This window comes from Molossus molossus, unplaced genomic scaffold (assembly GCF_014108415.1).
Source record: "Molossus molossus isolate mMolMol1 unplaced genomic scaffold, mMolMol1.p scaffold_m16_p_21, whole genome shotgun sequence".
NCBI classification, from domain to species: domain Eukaryota; kingdom Metazoa; phylum Chordata; class Mammalia; order Chiroptera; family Molossidae; genus Molossus; species Molossus molossus.
Window position 1 is genome coordinate 15,616,275 of NW_023425357.1, and position 19,080 is coordinate 15,635,354.

At 47.2% G+C, this 19,080-nt stretch overlaps 1 protein-coding gene across 2 annotated transcripts; it reads right to left on the reverse strand.

Annotated features, from left to right (window-relative positions):
• Positions 1–11,561: 11,561 nt before the first annotated feature.
• On the reverse strand, positions 11,562–14,892 carry FFAR2 (free fatty acid receptor 2). 2 transcript variants are annotated; one of them, XM_036274695.1, is made up of 2 exons: positions 14,613–14,892; positions 11,562–13,656 (listed from the first exon to the last, which is right to left on the reverse strand). In XM_036274695.1, exon 2 carries the CDS (start codon positions 13,652–13,654, stop codon positions 12,671–12,673), a length of 984 nt encoding a protein of 327 aa, XP_036130588.1. In that variant the 5' UTR covers positions 13,655–13,656; positions 14,613–14,892; the 3' UTR covers positions 11,562–12,670. The 2 variants fall into 2 exon arrangements, with proteins under 2 accessions (XP_036130588.1, XP_036130587.1); XM_036274694.1 differs by having other exon boundaries at positions 11,562–13,661; positions 14,613–14,891.
• Positions 14,893–19,080: the final 4,188 nt, after the last annotated feature.

Below are 19,080 nucleotides of genomic sequence, written 5' to 3' on the forward strand. Positions count from 1 at the left end.
CAGTATATCTTTTGTTGTTGTTAATCCTCACCCGAGGATATTTTTCCATTGCTTTTTTAGATAGAGTGGAAGGGAGAGAGAGAGAGAGAGATCAATGTGAGACATATCAATTGGTTGCCTCCTGAATGATCCTGACTGGGGCCAGGAACTGAACCTGCAACCCAGGTATGTACCCTTGACCAGGAATCAAACCCACAACCCTTCAGTCCTTGGGCCGATGCTCTAACCACTGAGCAAAACCGGCTAGGGCAGCAGTGTATCTTTAATTAAGATGTCTGGGAGGGTCTCTCTGAGCTGGTAGCATCTGAGTTGAGATCTGAATGACTAACAGAAGGAGCTGGGCCCTGGCCAGTTTGGCTCAGCAGTTAGAGCATTGGCCCGCGGACCAATGAGTCATGGGTTCGATTCCGGTCAAAGGCATGTACTTCAGTTGCAATTCGTCCCCGGCCCTCGTTGGGGTCGTGCAGGAGGCAGTCACTCGGTGTGTCCCTTTTGCATCGATGTTTCTCCCCCCGGCCCCGACTCTATCTGAACAAAAATGAAAAAATGTCCTTGAGTGAGGATAAAAGACAAAACAAAACAAAAAACAGAAGGAGCTGGTCCCAGAAGGCCTGGGGACAGGGGTTCCAGGCGGAAGAAACTGCCTTTCCAAAAGTCCCGAGGCAAGAATGAGGCTTCTGTGAATGAGGAACAGAAAATAGTTCTTGTGTTCAAGAAAGTTCTTGTGTTAGTAGACAATGAGCCTGCAGAGGTGGAAGTGTGGTGGCTGGCAGGTCACAAGGGCCAAGTAGGCTATGGTCATTAACAGTTGAAGTGTGACAAGAAACCTCTGTAGCCATTTCTTCCCAGTTCTTGGGGAGAATTAAGTCCTAACACTCTGAGGCAACCATTGCATGTAATGAATTAGGTCATCTCCTATTGTACTAGAGAGAGACTGGTATTAGCTAGTATCATCCTTAGGAAAAGGGAGAAAACAGTCACTTATACGATTCTTTGCAGGGTTTAATTCTCTCCCGGGGCCCTGAGACATGCTGAATGAGAGGACAGTTAGCAAGAGATTTGCAAACGATCACGTTGACTGCAGTGTAGAGAGCGGATGGGACAGGGGCGAAGGGTGAGTGAAAGCAGGTGAGGAAACCGTCACAGTGGCCCAGATGAGAGAGGGCGGCTGCCACTGGGGCTGCAGCAGCTGGATACTGAGAAACGAGTAAGTATTTTGGAAGCTGAGACCAAATGGGACCGATGGATTAGACCTGAGGAGTAAATGGGAAGAGAACAACTGTCAAGGATAACGACTGAATTTTTGGTAGGAGCCACTGGGTGGACGCCTGTCCGTGCACGGTGACTTGATTGAGCGCCAGTCCCACTTCTGGCTGAGCCTGGGTAAACAAGTGACACCCTCACTGCTGAGCCTCAGCTTCCTCATCTGAAATATGGGGATTGCCGTGGAGACTTAATGAGATCATGCGTGATAAGCACAGGCCTGGGGCACGGTCAGCACTTAAACTGTTATTAGCATCGTGATCATTCCCGCAGTAGCATACTGAGGTAGGTAAAATCATGGATTCTGAAACCAGTCAGACCCGAGCTGAGCTCCTGCATCGTTATGTGGCCTTGGTGAGGTCAACGGGCACCTCGGAGCCTCAGGTCCCTCTTCTGTAAAGAGGGTTAATGAGACCACCCCGTTCCAGCTGTGGTTGTGAGGATGCAGTGAAGTCTTGACTGTGAAGTGCTTAGCACTCAACACAGCACAAAGTGATTGCTCAGTAAACAGGGCGTAGAGTCATTTGAGTTTTCTTCCGTGTGTGTCTTTGGGGAGCAGAATTATTACCTAAAATAAGTTTTTGTATTTTATTAGGAAAAATATTTTTTTTCATTGAAAATATATTTTTCCCTGAGAATATTTTCCCGGAAAATATTTTTCATTGGAAAAATAGAAAATGAAAGGTGACCTACTTCCCCTTCCCCTAACTCCCTCAAAGACCACTGTTGACGTGCCTGCATACACGCATGTTATGTGCTTCTTGGGGAGGCGTGTAAGATAATTGCCGAGATTCCAGACTACAGAGTTCTACAGACCCGGGTTCTAGTCCCACCCCTGCTACTTATTTGCTATGAGATATTGGGCAAGTTATTTAACAATCACTCTACGTCTCCATTTTCCGTTTTGTAAAAAGAAAAGTCATGACAGTGCCGACACTGTGCTTTGGTAGAGTCACTAAAGGATGTGTGCAGAAGCATTACTGCTGTGCCCACATGTTGCAGATCTCAGGACACTTAGCTGCTATTATAATTATAATATATACTTATTTTAACATAACGGACAATAACATTTCCTTTATGCTCTTCTGCAACGCTTTTAGTAGCTTAGTCAGATGTCTTGAACCTCTTTCCGCACCAAGGTTCATCCGTATTTGATGCAAGGTTAAGGAGGTGGACGACTTGCCGACTCCTCATCCTTTAAGTTTCTGCTTCTGAGAGATTATTGGCTGCACGTGAGTACCAGCCATAGCCTCTGTGGTACCTGGGGCTCCCAGGCTTAGGAGGCAGGTAATAGCCCCATCTACCCACAAGGTGGCAGGCAGATTCCAAGAGAGGACAGCAAGTAGCACAAGGAAAATGTGGGGCCCTCACAGCCTTTTATCTCTGTGACCTGTGCCCTTGGGACTTGGTGTGATTTCTGAGGTCACATCTTGTTTTCATCAAGGGGACCACATACACCGCTTTCACTTTTCACTGGGAGCAGGAGCGGGGTGGTTCAGGCAGGATGGAGACCAAGCTCACCTTAGATCCTAAGATCTTGATGTCATTGTTTTATAGAACCTGCTGTCTAGAGCATTGCGTAACTGGCTTTATGATTATATCATAGTTTTTCTTTTCATTTTTTTTTAGAGAGTCGATTGATTATGGTAGATGGTTATTTTCATACCACTTCTCTCCCCACGACACACAGAGTGCTCTTCATTTCCAGGACTGATTCCTCTCCTTCCAGGGTCTAGCCCCCTCCCAGTGCCTCTTCTCTGTTATACTGACTTAGACAGTCCCACTTCTCTTTGTGTTCTTCGCCAACCATGCACAACTCAGACATTCTCTTTGCTCAGTGGCTCTTGTATGACTTACCCATGTCTGTACCTGTTTTTCTCTTTATGAGAGAGCTGGTCTTGGACTCTGAGGACTATTTCTTTGAGAAACGACAAGACTTAAAAGTACCATTTGCAGGAAGCGATAGGAGTGGCAACACAAGTGACCTGGGGTGACAGGTCAGGAACAAGGTTGGTGATTCCTTTAGCACAGGATACTTTCTGGAAAGGATCATAACTCTAGCGGGGCCAATAATAATTATTTTTCTATCTGGCCCGTGGACTGTTGTCAGGATCAAATGAGATAAGATCCTAAAACTGCTTTGTAATATGTGCAGCACTTTAAAATTGGTTAGGTATCATTAGTTAGCAAAATCACCCACATTGCGCCCCTACTGTGGGAGGAAGGGCACTGGATGGACATTCAGGAGACCTGAGTCTGCTACCAACTCGTTGATAGCGAGTAGCAAGTTTCCTTGGCCAACAAATTGATTCAGTCATTCGGTGAATTGTTCTGGGTGCTGGGGATGTACAGGTGAACCAAGTAGATAAGTTATCCTGGAACCCACATTCAAGAGAGGAAGACAGACCATAAACACATAAACACACAAATAATAATAATAATAATAATAATAATAATAATAATAAAAGAAATACTTGAGGCTAATGAATTGACTATACCCATCTCTTTTGTCTTCTTTTGAAATCACACTGTAAGGACAGTAAAGAGATCAGCACTCAACCCATAAGGACAGGAAGAAAAACAAAAGAAGCTACAATGACACCAGAATTTTGGAACCTGGAAAGCAGATGAAAGGGTGATAACTGGTAACTGACTTGGCAGACCTATGAAAGTTGAATCTAAAGCCAGTAGGAGGAAAAGCCAAAATTCAACTAGGTTGCTACTGCAGGATCCACACAAGGCTTGTGAGGCAACAAACACCTCTGGGAATGAGGGTGAAGGGCAAGCTAACATAAGAAGATTGTTTAAAAGTTTATTTGAAAAGAATCCTCAGATGTCTTCTCCAATTTCCTGAGGTGAGGCAACTGCTCCTCACCCAGGGAAAGACTGAAGCTTCATTCTGTGGAGAGAATAACACAAAGGGTCTTTGGAATGTGAGATACCAGGCAGAGTTGGAAGAGGGAGCAACGTAATACAAATAGGAGGTTAAAGGAAAGTTGGGTGTTGAGACCCCATCCCCCACTCTGCCCCAGCTCTCTTTTCCATTTGGTTTCTACAATTCTGGCAGTTCAACTTTCCCCCTCCAGGAGAATAGAAGAAGTTTTTTTCTGGGAAATTTGATCAGCCCAAGAAGAAAATCCCTAAGTAGTGACATTGGAGTTTCCCCCAACTAAATGACCCAGCTGAATCACTTTTCAATGAAGCCTAATCCAGGTGTTCATAGCTTTCATTCATTATTTAGTACCAGTGGAGGGCAGCCTCCAAAATGACCCCAGCAATCCCACCTCCTTGCATTCACACTCTTGTATAATTCACTCTCCCTTTAAGAATGAGCTGAACCCAAACAATAGAAGATTACTTTGAAGATTAGGTTCATAAAAAGACTTCTTCATCTTGTCCTCTCTTGTTTTCTTGCTTCAGTAGAAGCCAGTTGCCCTAAGGAGAGTACCACATGGTAAGGAACTGAGGGAGGCCTCCAGCCCTCAGCCAGTAAGAAACTGAGGCCCTCAGTTCAACAGCCTTCAAGAAATTGAATCCTGCCAGCAATCATATTTTTATTGTGAATATATACTTTTTTCCATTGGTTTTTAGAGATAGTGGAAGGGAAGGAGGGGTGAGAGAGAGAGAGAGAGAGAGAGACAGAGAGAGAGAGAAACATTGATGTGAGAGAGACACATTGATTGATTGCCTCCCACACCCACCCTGACTGGGGCCAGAGATTGAACCTGCAACCCAGGTACATGCCCTTGACCAGGATTCAAACCCATGACCCTATGGTGTGTGGCTGACTCTCTAACCACTGAGCCATACTGGCCAGGGCTATTGTGAATATTTTCAAACAACATCAAAAGTAAAGAGAATAGTACAATAGAATCGAATTCATCCATTTTCCAGATCCAACAGTTATTGAGATTTTTCCATATTCCCATTCCTTTTCTTTTTCTGCCTTTAAAGCAAACCCTAGACATCACATCACATTACCTTTATATACTTTTTATATATCTAAAAAGAGATTAGTCTCCTTCCTTCTCCCCAAACTGAGCAGATATCAAGGATCACCAGATGTCTGATGACCAAAGGATGGAGACCAAAAAAGGCAACTCAGGGCAGGGAGATGAAGGTTCTTCAGAGAGATCCAAATGGATGTTACAAGCATAAAACAAGATCAAAAACAACAGAAAGTGCTTGGAAGTGAAAGGTGAGAGCAAAAGGGAAAAATCAAGTAGAAGGACAGGAATATAAGTTTGAGGAAGGCTCACAGAAAGTAGAGCAAAAGGCTTGAGAGAGAGAGAGAGAAAATGGGAGAGAAGGGAGAATTAGTCTAGCAGGTTTAATATCCCCCAAATAATAGGAGTGCTGGAAAGAGAGAAGAGAGAAAATGAAGAAAAGAAAATCATCATAAAATATTTTAAGAGAATTTCTCCAAACTGAAGGATATTATTTTTCAGATGGAAACTCCATCGAGTGTCTAGCACAATGGATCAATTTAGAATACTTACCAGAAAGGTAAGGACTCTTCTAGCTTCCAGGGAGAAAAATATAGGCCTCACACAAGAGATCAAAAATCAGAATCTATGGGGAATTTTCAACAAGGCTGGAAGCTAGAAGGCAGTGTGGCAAGGCCTTGAAAATTCTGAAGGACAGTGATTTCCAATCTAGAGTTCCACATGTAGCCCAATATAAATTAAACAGGCAGACAGAATAAAGGCATTTTCTGATATGCACAGTCTCGAAATGCTTTCTAAAGTAACTGGTAGAGGGCATAAACCAAGGAAGAGAAACAGGGACAGAGAAGCAAAAGGCCTCCCAAGAGTGTCTAGGGGCCAGCTGTATACCTAGCATAAACTACCACCAGTCCAAAAGCAGGTCAGCGAGTTCTGGGAGAGATTTCTTTGGGAAGATGAAATCTGTATCCTACCAATACCTCTGAAAGTCTTGAGAGGATATAAGACAATTGGCAAAGAGCTTGGGGAGGACTTAGAAAACAAAGCAAATAAAAAAGAAAGCAACTATTAATTCCAGGGGCTGAGGGGGAAAGTTGTGCAGGGTAGAAAAGGTAATCATAGTTTACTCTAGAGCCCCCCTATTTACATAGTCACAATAATGTAAACATTGGGTATTGTTCTAACACAATTATAATGTAACTCTATTAGAAAGATACAGAGTGGGAAGGGTGTGTTCATGTATTTGAGAGAGCTAAATCCTCATCTGCAACCTTTCCAGACATTTGAACCTTTGCCAAGTGGGTTACTAGACTACTGCTTCTGAGGGCTTAGAGATCTTTGGCCCAATTTCCTGGTTGCATGTGCAATTTGTAGATGAGAAATGTCCTCATTTCCTATGACTAGAGAAAAATAAGGAAAAGAAAAAAAATGGGGCCAAAGTATCTCACAACAGGAAGTAGAGAAAGCTGAAAAAAAAAAAATAGAGAGAGAGAGAGAAAGAGAACTAACAGAAACCTGGGGCTAAGGGGCAGGCAGGTTTAAGGGAGCAGATTTGGAATCTTGGCTGTGTGTTTTCCTTCTTCCCTCTCCAGCATGGCCCACCCCTGCCTTCTCTGACCACAGTGATCACCACAAAACCACACTACACACGAACTCTGGCTGTGTGGTCAGAGGAGAATTTCTGAGGAAGGGGCGCAATAGAAAGAGGAAGTGAGACAGTCAATGCAGGTTCCCCTTTCCTAGGTCAGACTGAGCCAGATCCCCCCCCCCCCCCCCCCACACACACACACTGTTTCCTGGTAGTGGCTCTGCAACTACTGTCTGTGTTATTCATTAACCAGACACTAATATTTCTGTTTACCCATCTGTCATCTGCAGGGGATTCAGAGGAGTCCTGCAAGCTAACCAGCCACACAGATTCTAACCAGCCACACAGATTCTCTTGGATCAGGCCCAGCCAGGCACATTTACTAGTATTTACTGTGCCAGAGCCTTGTATTAATGTTGCCAGAGAGTAAGTTTTCTCAAGTAGGATGTGATCTGTCTGCCAGTTGAGCGTACGTGCTGGGCGTGTATCTAGTGATGGGACTTGAGTTGGCTTGCACGAGCTGATTATTGGCGTCTCTTGTCAAACCCATATTCAGTGTCTTCAGTGTTGATAGAAATTGACCCTGGTGGCATGTGTCTGCCACAGAAATTGGCAAATGCAACAACTCAGGGCCTTTCCTAACCTCCAACTCCCCTGCTTCTTACCCCCTTCATTCCAAGAGTTGGTTGTGAAACATTTCCCAGCATACCACTGGGAACATCTATCTAGGAAGGAGCTGCATAACTTGTATTCTAATGAAAGAGGGAACAGCTTCACCTTCACGGAGCTTCCAGCCTAGTGAAAACCCCGTATGTTTGCAATAGCACTTTATGGTTCCTTAACTCTTGTCATGCACCTTATCTCCTTAACCTAACAACCATCTTCCTTCAGTGACAGGCACAGATACCGGAATGACCACCTCAAAATGGAAACAGATCATTCTCCACTCTCTTACTTAAAACCCTCCAATGACTTCAAAAACTCTTAGAATGAATTCAACCTCCTGTCTGAGGCCTAAATCTTTGCAGGGTCTGGTTTCTGCTGACCTCAGCATCATCTTCCATCGCACACTGTCCTCAGGGCACAGTATTCTGACCCAGTGGTTCTCGAAGCGTAGTTTCTGAAGCACCAGCATCATTATCACCTGGGATGGTTAGAAATACAAACTCTTGGGTCCCATCCCAGACCTACTGGTTCAGAAACAGTGGGGAGGGAAGACCGTGATTCATGCTTCAGCCAACTCTCTATGTGAACTGGACACATGCTTAAGTTTGCAAACCACTGCTCAAGCTCCACACTGGCCTTGAGATGCTAAGGTTCCTTCCCTCTTCAGGGCCTTTGAACCGGCTGTTCCTGTTTTTAGAATGTTCTTCTGATGGGTCCTTGAGGGACAACTTTCTCCTCATTCAGGTCTCAGCTGAACACCACTGAAGCAAGAGGATCTTCTGAACACTCTCAAATCTCTCCTTTCACGTTCTCCCACATCCCATATCTGTTTGTCAAGTCCGTTTGCCACGTTCGAAATCACCTTGCTTGTTCATGTGTTTATTAACTATTTTTTCTCACTAGACTGGAAGCCCCAAGAACAGATACCTTGTCTCTCACACATCCTGCCTCCCCAGCTCCTTATATATTCCATCCTATGGTAGGCAATCAATACATATTTGTTGAACAATTGAATGACTAATTTTCCAGTGAAGAAATGGGATCTATATCAAGTGACTTAATGAAGAGCCAATATTTGTTAGTGAGTGGCTACAGTTTCCCCCTGAAAGTCTCAGACCAGGTCCAGAGATGTTCTTTAATTTTTTTCTTTTATCCTCACCCGAGGACATTTTTTCCATTTTTTTGTTCAGATAGAGTGGGAGGGAGAGAGAGAGAGAGAGACATCGATGTGAAAGGGACACATCGAGTGGCTGCCACCCGCACAACCCAACCAGGGCCGGGGACAAACTGCAACTGAGGTACGTGCCCTTAGCAGGAACCGAACCTGGGTCTCCGTGGACCACAGACAGACGCTCTAACCGCTGAGCCAAACTGGCCAGGGCTCCAGAGTTGTTCTTGCACTTTCCCGATTAGCCAAGAGCACCCATGTCCCTAACACCCTGGGTATCGCAAATTGGAAGGGGCTTGGCAGTTACTGCGTTAGTCTTTACCAGATGTGTGCATTTCCCCAGTGTCCTAAGATGGGCATTTTCTATCTTCTATTTTCGTATTCCTGGAGACTGGGGGGTGATTGCTTGTTGAGGTAGTGAGTTCCATTTTATTTTATTTTTATTTTTTTATTTTTTATCCTCACTGGAGGACATTTTTCCATTTTTTGTTCAGATAGAATTGGAGGGAAAGAGAGGGAGAGAGAGAGAGAAACATCGACATGAAAGGGACACATCGAGTGGCTGCCACCCACACAACCCAACCAGGGCCGGGGACAAACTGCAACCGAGGTACATGCCCTTAGCGGGAACCGGACCCGGGTCTCTCCGGACCTCAGGTCGACGCTCTAACCGCTGAGCCAAACCGGCTAGGGTGTGAGTTCCATTTTAAACAGCCCTGACTCTTTAAGATGTAAGTCACAGTCCGACCGATGCTCAGTGGTTGAGCATCAACCAAGAGGTTGCTGGTTCGATTCCCGGTCAGGACACATGCCTAGGTTGTGGGCCAAATCCCCAGTGGGGGGCATGCAGGAGGCGGCCAATCGATGTTCTCTCTCATTGATGTTTCTATTTCTCTCTCCCTCTCATTTCCTCTCTCTGTAAAATCAATACAGGAAAAAAATTTTAAATAAAATAAAAAAAGATGTAACTCCTGGCTTCTTTTGTCCACAACCCTTGTTTTTCCTGGTGGGGCTGCACAGACAGCGTCTTCCACGCAGTGGAACTTACCTTGTCCCAGCCGCATACCCGGTATTCTCTCATTTTCTTCTCATGTGTCAGTGAATATAAGTAGGTACTTTGGAGTCAGGAAGACCTGAATTCAAACTCCCTTTTACTTATCAACCTTGGAGAGTTCCTTTCATCATCTTGGGCTCCTTCTTTAGAAATCGTGCCTGGTATTTCACGGGTTGTTATTTTATTTTTATTAGGTTTTAAGTCTAAATTATTTTGGTTAATTTTTCTGACTAGCCAAGTTATTACCCTTTGATTCCTCGAGTTGATGACCTTTATAAAATGGGTTGCTCAGTACTGAACACGCTACTGAATAGACCTCGGTGGAGTGAAATGACCTCGTTTAGACGTTCTTTCTTTGAATACTACCCAAAATCAAATGAGCTTTTTTGGAAGGTGTGATACATCTGAAAACCCCATTTTCTTCCCCTTCACACTTTACCATCGAACTATCTTATATAGCTGCTATCTAATATATTACTTGCAGCATTTCAAATTTCTACTTGTGCTTAAATCTCTCTGTGTGCTTCAGTTGCCATGATTTCTCAGCAGGGTTATATATGCAGTCTCACGTAAATCCTCAGACGTCCCTGGGAGACATACCTCCGCCTCATTATGATGATTTGGAAATGGAGGCTGGAGGTTGCTCAAGGTCATCCAGCTGGTAAGCAGAACCAACACTGAGGGCAGGGCTCTGATGACACCCGTCCAGTGTTGTTTTGAGGAAGGAAATCAGAGAAAATGAGCTCTCGGTTGCATAGAAATAATAAGGGAAGTCTTTCCGGGGAAATTAAATATTATTGGGGTTTTATAAGAAGCAATCAGAAGATGAGGGTACATGGGGTTGAGGTAAGGGGGACTTATAGCAGGAAAGGTCTCTCTGAAGAGTAATTTCTTGGACACATTGGGCCTCTCAGCTAGGACAGTGATTCCTGACTGAGCTGTTTATCATAATCACCTGGGGAGCTTTTTAATGTTTTTAAATTGATTTTTAGAGAGAGAGAAAGGGGGGGGAGATAGAAACATCAATGAGAGAGAAACATTGATTGGCTGCCTCCTGCACACCCCCTACTGGGGATTGAGCCTGCACCCAGGCATGTGCCCTGACCAAGAATCGAACCGGCGACCTCTTGGTGCATGGGACAACGCTCAATCATTGAGTCACATCAGCCAGGCCACCTGGGGAGCTTAAAAAATTTTTTTTTCCTTTATTTATTTTTAGAGAGAGAGATGAAGAAGAGGGAGAGATAGAAACATCAATGAGATAGAAACATTGATTGACCACCTCCAGCATGCCCCCCACTGGGGATTGGGCCCACAACCTGGGCATGTGCCCTGACCAGGAATTGAACTGGCGACCTCTTGGTGCATGGGTCGATGCTCAACCACTGAGCCACACTGGCCAGGCCACTTGGGGAGCTTCTTAAAGCTCACCTGTGCCTCCCCCACCCTAAGATTCTGAGTCAGTAGATTGGAGATGGCCACTTGTGTTATTTTTATATCTCTACAAGTAATTCTGATGAACAGCCTCTGTTGCAAACCACTGGATTAGGGTCTGGAGGGTCAGTTACCTAGAAAGCGTCGTCTATGGGTTCTTATTGTGGAGAAACAAGTTAGGTAAATGGAATTGGGAAGTGAGAGAGGACACAAAGCAGGTAATGGAATGATATGAGTTCCTGAGAGGAAAACTTTTTTTCCCACTTATCTTTATTGTTGAATGTATTACAGATGTTCTCCATTCACCCCCTTCTCCCCATCCCCGCCCCTCTCCTGCCTTCCCAACACTATAGTCTGTGTGCATTGGTTGTGCATATATGCATATAAGTTCTTTGGTTTATCTCTTCCCATCCCCTCTCCCCACTTCCCATTGAGGTTCATCAGTCTAACGAACAATTTGTACTTCTTAATCCCTTCTCCTTTTCCACCCATCCTCCCAACCCCCCTCCAACTTTGGATGGTCGGAAAACTCTGCAGGTTTCTAAGCAGGAGAGCAGGATATTTTAAGCCCCCTCTGATACATCCGAATCAGGACTCAGCCCACTTTCTCTTTCTAAATCTGGTCTCCATTCATCAGTCTCAACAGGATCACCCCCGCCCCAGTCCCCTCACTTAGTCCACTCGTATTAATTCTTTTCCTTAAAGTGTTTCTGGGCTTTCAGATGCCTCACTGTCCCTCTTTGCTATGGAGTCTGGTTCTTCGTCCCATTTTTGCCCTCTGTGCTGGCAGAAATGTTACAAAAATTGTGGACACTCACTTCAGAGTTTTAGCATCTTTATTTTCAACCTGCCAGACCAGGCTGTCTACGCCTGTGCTAGTCAGTCTTGAGCTCTGGCTGGTGGGTACCAGGCTGTATCCGGACCTGTGTGGAGTGCCATGAGGGAGGAAGACAAGACCCGAACCTCAGGAAGTTCCCAGGTTAAGGGGGAACACAAGACACACACATGAAGATGACTGCAGCTCAGTTACAAAGCAGCCGGTCGGATGGATACAGCAGAAATCTAGAGCATTAGAGACCCGAGCCCTCAGCCCTTCCTCCTAGTTCCCTTGGCTCAGACCTCTCCCGAGCCTTCTTTAACCTCATTTAGTATTTCTCTTCCATCTCTTCTGCCCTGGCTTCTTTCCAGCATCAACAGCTAGCCCAGCATCTAGGTGTCGTCTCAAAGCTTATGGCCAGATTGCCTCAGGATCCTCTGCTTCAACCCGACCATCCCCAGCTTCCGAGCACCTCACAAGGACTGAGTTCATATTGGCCCCGTGGCTTCCGAGACTTGGCCTGACAGTGCTTCTATGCCTAACCATTTCTCCTTCTGTGTTCCTCTGGGAAGGAAGGTGCAGTCAGGAAGGGCCAGCAAGCCGGTGAGAAGGGTTGTTCCGGTCCCAGTCGTGGACTCGGTCGGAGGATTCCCGAGTCTGGAACCCTCCTGCCCTCCCGCGCCCAGCCCGCTCCACCCATACGTGCCCCCAGCGCCTCCGGAGGTCCCGTACACCCCTACTCTGTGGTAAAGTCAGAACTCGCTACTCCCTCTGCTTGACTCACACCCCTGTCCCCATTCGTCACCTCTGCTGGCTCTCTGCCTCTGTTTCCCAGCAGAGAGGAGCCCCGGTGCCGCAGTATCTGAAGCCCCTTTCCGACGGCTCGGCGCACGTCGGAAGAAGAGAAGTAGAAAAGCAGTGGATCCAGGCTGGCGTTGAGGGAACTGAACACCACGGCCTCTGCCCGCCACTTGGGGCTTTGCTTCGTGTAAAAGCCCACCAGGTGGGACACGTTGTAAGGCCCGAAGCACACCAGGAAGTTGAGGAGTGTCACGATGGCCAGCCCCACAGCTCGCCGCCGCCTCTGGGCCCTCACGTGGGGCTGGGTGAGCATGATCCACACGAAGCGCCAGTAGCAGAAGATGGTGACGGCCATGGGGATGAAGAAGAGGACCAGGCACAGCTCCAGCCTCACGGGAAGCACCACCTTCAGCTGATATTCGGTGAAGTTCTCGTAGCAGGTAATTTCCTCCGTGGACCTCTGGGTTGTGTTCAAGTACTGAACGATGATCACGATGGTGCAGTGACCAAAGGACATGATCCAGGCGACCACGGCAGCAATCACGCCATACAGGGGCCGGCGGGACAGCTTGTACTGCACGGGGAAGGCCACTCCCAGGTAGCGCTCGATGCTGATGCCCGCCAGGAGCCACGTGCTGCAGTAGATGCTGCTGTAGAAGCCGAAACCCGTGAGGGCGCAGACCAGCTCAGGCAGGTACCAGCGGAAGTTAGAGGCAGCCTCGATCATCTTGAAGGGCAGCAGCAGCAGCAGGAGGAGGTCCGCCAGCGTCAGGCTGAGCAGGAGGATGTGGACGGGTGCGGGGTTGGGCTGGCGGACCCGGCCCACAAAGGCCCGCAGGGCCAGGAGGTTGGCAGGGAAACCAGTAAGGAAGATAAGGATGTAGGCCACGAGGATCAAGGAGCTCTTCGTGTCTGGCATGGCTGCTCTGGAAGAGGATGAGAAAGGGCAAGGTCAGGAGTCCCCGCTCACAGCCTGCGGACTGAGTCTGGTTCAGGAAGAAGACATCCTCTCTGGCTCTCTCCCCTTCCCAGGCCAGGGCTTCTGCGGCCACCACTGCTTGCTCGCAACACCTGTCAGAACGGCCCAGAGCAATTATTGACTTTGCCTGGGGCGGGATATTAACTCAGAGCTATTACATTTGCCATCACGTGTCTCTGGGGCAGACCAACCCTTGGCTTCCCAAGGGAATTCCCCCTCTGCTTTCCTCAGCCTTTCTCTGGCTTTCACAGATACAGGAAGTTACTAATATCAGTGTCCAACTTTCCCCAAGTCCCCTCCTCGGTCAGAGGTCTTCAGAGAGTGAAGGCAAGCCTTCTCACACGGGGGACACTGTGAGAACAGGTCCCCCACGGGACCCTCGCACGCCAAGGAAGCAGGTGTCCGGCCCCCGGCCCATCTCCCTCCCTCGTTGTCCTTTATTTTTGCAGAACACAGATTCTCCTTCACCTTTGCCTCCCCTGTCCAGTACCAGACTGAGACTGTCTTAAAAAAAGGGAAGCCAGTGAAGTATGGGGCCAGGGGCAGGGGGAGAAAGAATGAGCCAGCACTATTTGGGGGGCTTGTCGCCCCAAAAGGCTTTAGAGAATATTCAGGAACGCCCACAGGCAGTCCCTGGCTTCTGAGCCTGGTGTTTTGACTATAAACAGAAGGATTCTTCTTAACGGGGTAACTCAATTTCCACTTAGTTTATAACCCTCACCACCCACTCAACCTGGCCCCTCCATCCTCTTCCCGAGCTCGATGTCCGGGCTGCCTTTCCTGGCCCCTCACCCTGGCTCCTGGCTCCAGCTACGATCCTTCTATTCAATTTCTGCAGGGCTGGCTCCAGCCCCCGGACACCTTCCCTCCCGGTCTGAACCTGCCGTCGCTGCCTTGCCTTGTCTTCGGTCCAGATAGATGGCTTCTTGGAAAAGGAAAGTCTGAGAGCTTCTGAGAAGCAGAGCTTCAGCCACGGCTGCCGCCCACTTCACAGGAACAGAGTGTAAGGAACCTGGCTGCTGGGAAGCTTTTATACCACCACGAGTCACGTGACGCGAGAGAGGAAGGTCAGTAATTGAGCACTGTCTCCCTTCCACCCGGAGGAGAAGGCGCCGGCCTCGTCCCCTCACCCCGGAGAAACCCCCGCCACTGTCCTCCTGTCTCAAGGCAGATTCTCTTGTCTTCGCGAGGCGGTTTCTTCTGCAATTCTACGCATTCTCAGAGAAAGAAGATTTCTACTTCCTTTTAGAGCTCTTTTCTTTTTCCTTCTTTCTGTCTGGTCTCCTGCCCGCTGCTCCCCGTAAGTTTCTGTGACCAGTTGAAACGGGTCTGTCCCGGCCTGTCTCTCCCGTCCTGGAAGAAGTAGCGTGGGGTTTACGGCCACGCACGTGCGGGCTCAGTCCAAGTCCCCTGCATTGTGACTTTGGGGCAGATCGATTTTCGGAGCCTTAGTTTCCTTTTCAGTCCAGTGGGGATGGGAATACTTACATCCCAGGCTTTCCGGGAGGAGTCAGTGAGGCAGCACATGTAAAGCATACGGGCCAGTGCTCAGCGCCTCACGGGTGCCCCTAAGGGAGGTGGTCCCTCCCCCGAAAGCCCACTGGACAGCTTCGGAGAGAGTGAGCCGCTCCGTAAACTATCCAGAGGCCGAGGACACGGACGTGCCATCCGACGTGAGGAAGTGTCCGGGATTCCGTGGGCCTAAGGGGCCTGTGTGGCCCTTCCTAGGGTGATGGTGCTCAGGCTCCGGTCCTTCCCCCCATATAGTCTTTCTCCCTGTGAATTGGGCCCAACCTCTGCGTCGCCCCGTTCTTTTCTCACGATTTTCACCTACATGGCTCCGGGTTAGAAGCTCCTCAAAGTCCTGTTGAAACCCACACCTGAAGAAACAAAGAATCACAACACGTTTTCCTCTTGACCTAAAGAATGGGTCTCTGTCTTGCCATCTGTGGCCTGATTCCTGTTACAGAATCTCCATTCTTTCTCAAGGACAGACTGATTTCCTATTGCTTGCCCATTCATTCATCCATTCATTCATTCCTTCCTTCATTCATTCCTTCATTCATCCATTCATTCATTTTGTGGCCTAGAACCCCAGCGTCCAGGTATCTTAATATTTAGCTTTTCTTCCTCTTCAGCTCTCCTCTCCTCTCATTCTACCTTCTCTTTATTTCTTTTTAAGATATGTTTCTATTGACTTCTTAGAGAGAGAGGAAGGGAGAGAGAGAGAGAGAAACATCGATCGTCTGACTCCTGCACTCCCCCCACCGGGATGGAGCCCAAAATCCAGGCATGTGCTCTGACCAGGAATCAAACCAGGACCTCTCAGTCCATGGGACCTCTCAATCCACCGAGCCGCACCAGCGGCCAGGCAGGAGTTCTACCTTTTCATTTATTTCCTTCCCTCGGCACAGACATGCACCTCCCAGATCAAAGGGGGCACTAAGGAAAAGACCATTCTCAGTTGCTTGCTACTTGACTGATATCTGTGTCCTTGAGCGTTTATGATTTTCTATAAATATTCACGAGGCTCTGAATTTAATTGCAAAGCAAAACCTTCCTGGAAAATAGATGTTGAGGAGCGAGCCTGCTTCTTTTTTTTTTTTTATCCTCACCCGAGGACATTTTTCCATTTTTTGTTCAGATAGAGTGGGAGGGAAAGAGAGGAAGAGAGAGAGAGAGAGAGAGAGAGAGAGAGAAACATCGACGTGAAAGGGACACATCGAGTGGCTGCCACCCGCATGACCAACCAGGGCCGGGGACACAGCCGAGGTACATGCCCTTAGTGGGAACCGAACCCGGGTCTCTCTGGACCGCAGGCCGACGCTCTAACCACTGAACCAAACCGGCCAGGGCGGGCCTGCTTCTTTATTCCTGTCTGCTCTTTCCCCACCTCATGCCTCTGTCATGTCACGGTGTGTATGACCGATGGTGAAGGCCCTCCCCCCATGAAGGGAACATACTAAAGGAAACTTTTGAACTCATGATTCATGATGCTCACCTCTGTCGCAGGAAAAGGAAATGCAACCTCCTAAGCTGAATTCAAGGGCTGGGCTTTCACAAAACAGTATCTTGCACAACCTCTTCAAGTTCGGTTTTTTTCTCATCATCACTATAACCCAACTTGTTATGCTAGGAAGTTGAATCGAGCATCTAAATGTAAAATCACTTTCTCCACTTCCTTATTTCTTAGTCCACCCCTCAGCCTACTCGAATCTGGGTGACATCCCTATGTTTTCATAGGATCTGTTCTTCGTGGATATTTTCTTACGCTTTGATTAGCGTTCAACACAGTTTCCACACCCATCCTGAATTCTTTCTATGAATTCTGCTAGGTTATGCTTTTCTCGTTTCCCTGCTTTTTCTCTGGTCACAGCTTAATGTCCTTTGCTAGCTCACCTTTACCTCTACGTCCTCCAAATGTTGAAGTTCCTGAAGACTTGGTTCTAAGTTCTTTTCTATCCTGGTCCTGTGCTGTCTGCCTCATCTACTGCATCCATTTCTGCAGCATTAATGACCATTTTCATAATGCCCCGTTTTGTTCTTTTTAATCCTTACCCGAGGACATTTTTCCATTTCTTGTTCAGATAGAGTGGGAGGGAGAGAGAGGAAGAGAGAGAGAGAGAGAGAGAGAGAGAGAGAGAGAGAGAGAGGGAGACATTGACATGAAAGGGACACATCGAGTGGTTGCCACCCACATGACCCAACCAGGCCCGGGGACAAACTGCAACCGAGGTAGGTACCCTTAGCGGGGACCAAACCCAGGTCTCTCTGGACCACTGGCCAGGGCCATAATGCCCCATTTTGAATCTCCATCCTGGGCTTCCATGAGCTTCCATGCCTATGTGTCCACCTGCCTGGTAGACACTGTCATTTGGATGTCTCCCAGGCATCTCACATCCAGTGTGTCCAGAGCTGACTTTAGACCTTCTCTCCCAAACTAGAAGTGAATGGCTCTGAGGGAGCTGGTCATGGCCCCTGTTGAAACCCTGGTAACAGACGAGGGTGGCTTATGTTGAGATACAACTAGGTTCCCTTGCTACAAATTCCCATAGCATCTTTTCTATTGCTGAATAGTGTCCTGTTCTATGGCTATTTTGTTGTTATTTTTATTCATTCATTTTTTTAATCCTCACCGGAGGATAGGCTTTTTCATTGATTCTAGAGAGAGAGGAAAGGAGAGAAGAGAAACATCGATCAGTTGTCTCCCACACGTGCCTGGACTGGGGATCGAACCCACAATCTAGGCATGTGTCCTGACCAGGAATCAAACCCATGACCCTTCAGTGATGGTCATTGAGCCACATCAGCCAGGGCTTTTTTAAATGGATATTTTATATTTTATTCATCCATTCACCTGTTGCTAGACATCTTTTCCTTCTGTTTTTAGCTTGTGTTAACAAAGCTCTTATGCACCTTGTTGTTTAGGTATGAGTAAGTGTTTTCAGTTCTGTTGGGCAAACACCTAGGAGTATATTGGCCAGGTTGCATGTTAAACTTTTTGTTCAGTTTTTTAAGAAACTGCCAGTTGCCCAAGGAGGCTGTACCATTTTTTCAATAATATATTTTTCTTTATTGATTTTAGAGAGAGAGAGATAGAAACATCAATGAGAGAGAACATCGATCAGCTGCCTCCTGCATGCCCCCCACTGGGGATCGGGCCCACAACCTGGGCATGTGTCCTGACCAGGAATCGAACCAGTGACCTCTTGGTGCATGGGTTGACGCTTAACCACTGAGCCACACCAGCCAGCCTGGATCTTTTTATTGTGTGTGGTATGTGCCCTTAGCAGGAACCGAACCCGGGACTCTCTGGTCCGCAGACCGAGGCTCAACCGCTGAGCCAAACTGGCCAGGACCAGACTGGATCATTTTTATTTCCACTAGCAATGTGTGCTCATTCCTGCTGCTCCACATGGCCACCAACACTCGGTGTCTGTCTTATGTCGAAGGCATTCCGATTAATAGTGTCAGGGCATCTCATTGTGGTTTTAACTTGCATTTCTCTGAGGATTATTGATGTTGAGCATCTTCTCAAGTACTCAAGTGGCCTTTTGTGTATCTTCTTTTGTGAAGTGTCTTTGTTCAAGTCTTTTGCCCATTTTTATTGAATTATTTCATGCCATTGAGTTTTGAGAGTTCTTTATTACGTTCTGAGTACTAGTCATCTCTTAGGTGTATGTATTACAAATATTTCTCCAGCTCTATGACTTGCCTTTTCATTTTCTTAGTTGTCTCTTGAAGAACAAAAGTTCTGAATTTTGATAAAGTCTAATTTATAGTTTGTGCTTTCCTGTCCTAAGAAATCTTTATCTACCTGTCCAGTTCCCGATTTGATCTTCCCTGTGGAATTACCTCGGCACCTT

Coding starts and splice junctions, on each gene's coding strand:
- FFAR2 (XM_036274695.1), bottom strand. CDS start 13,654: ATGCCAGACACGAAGAGCTCCTTGATCCTCGTGGCCTACATCCTTATC.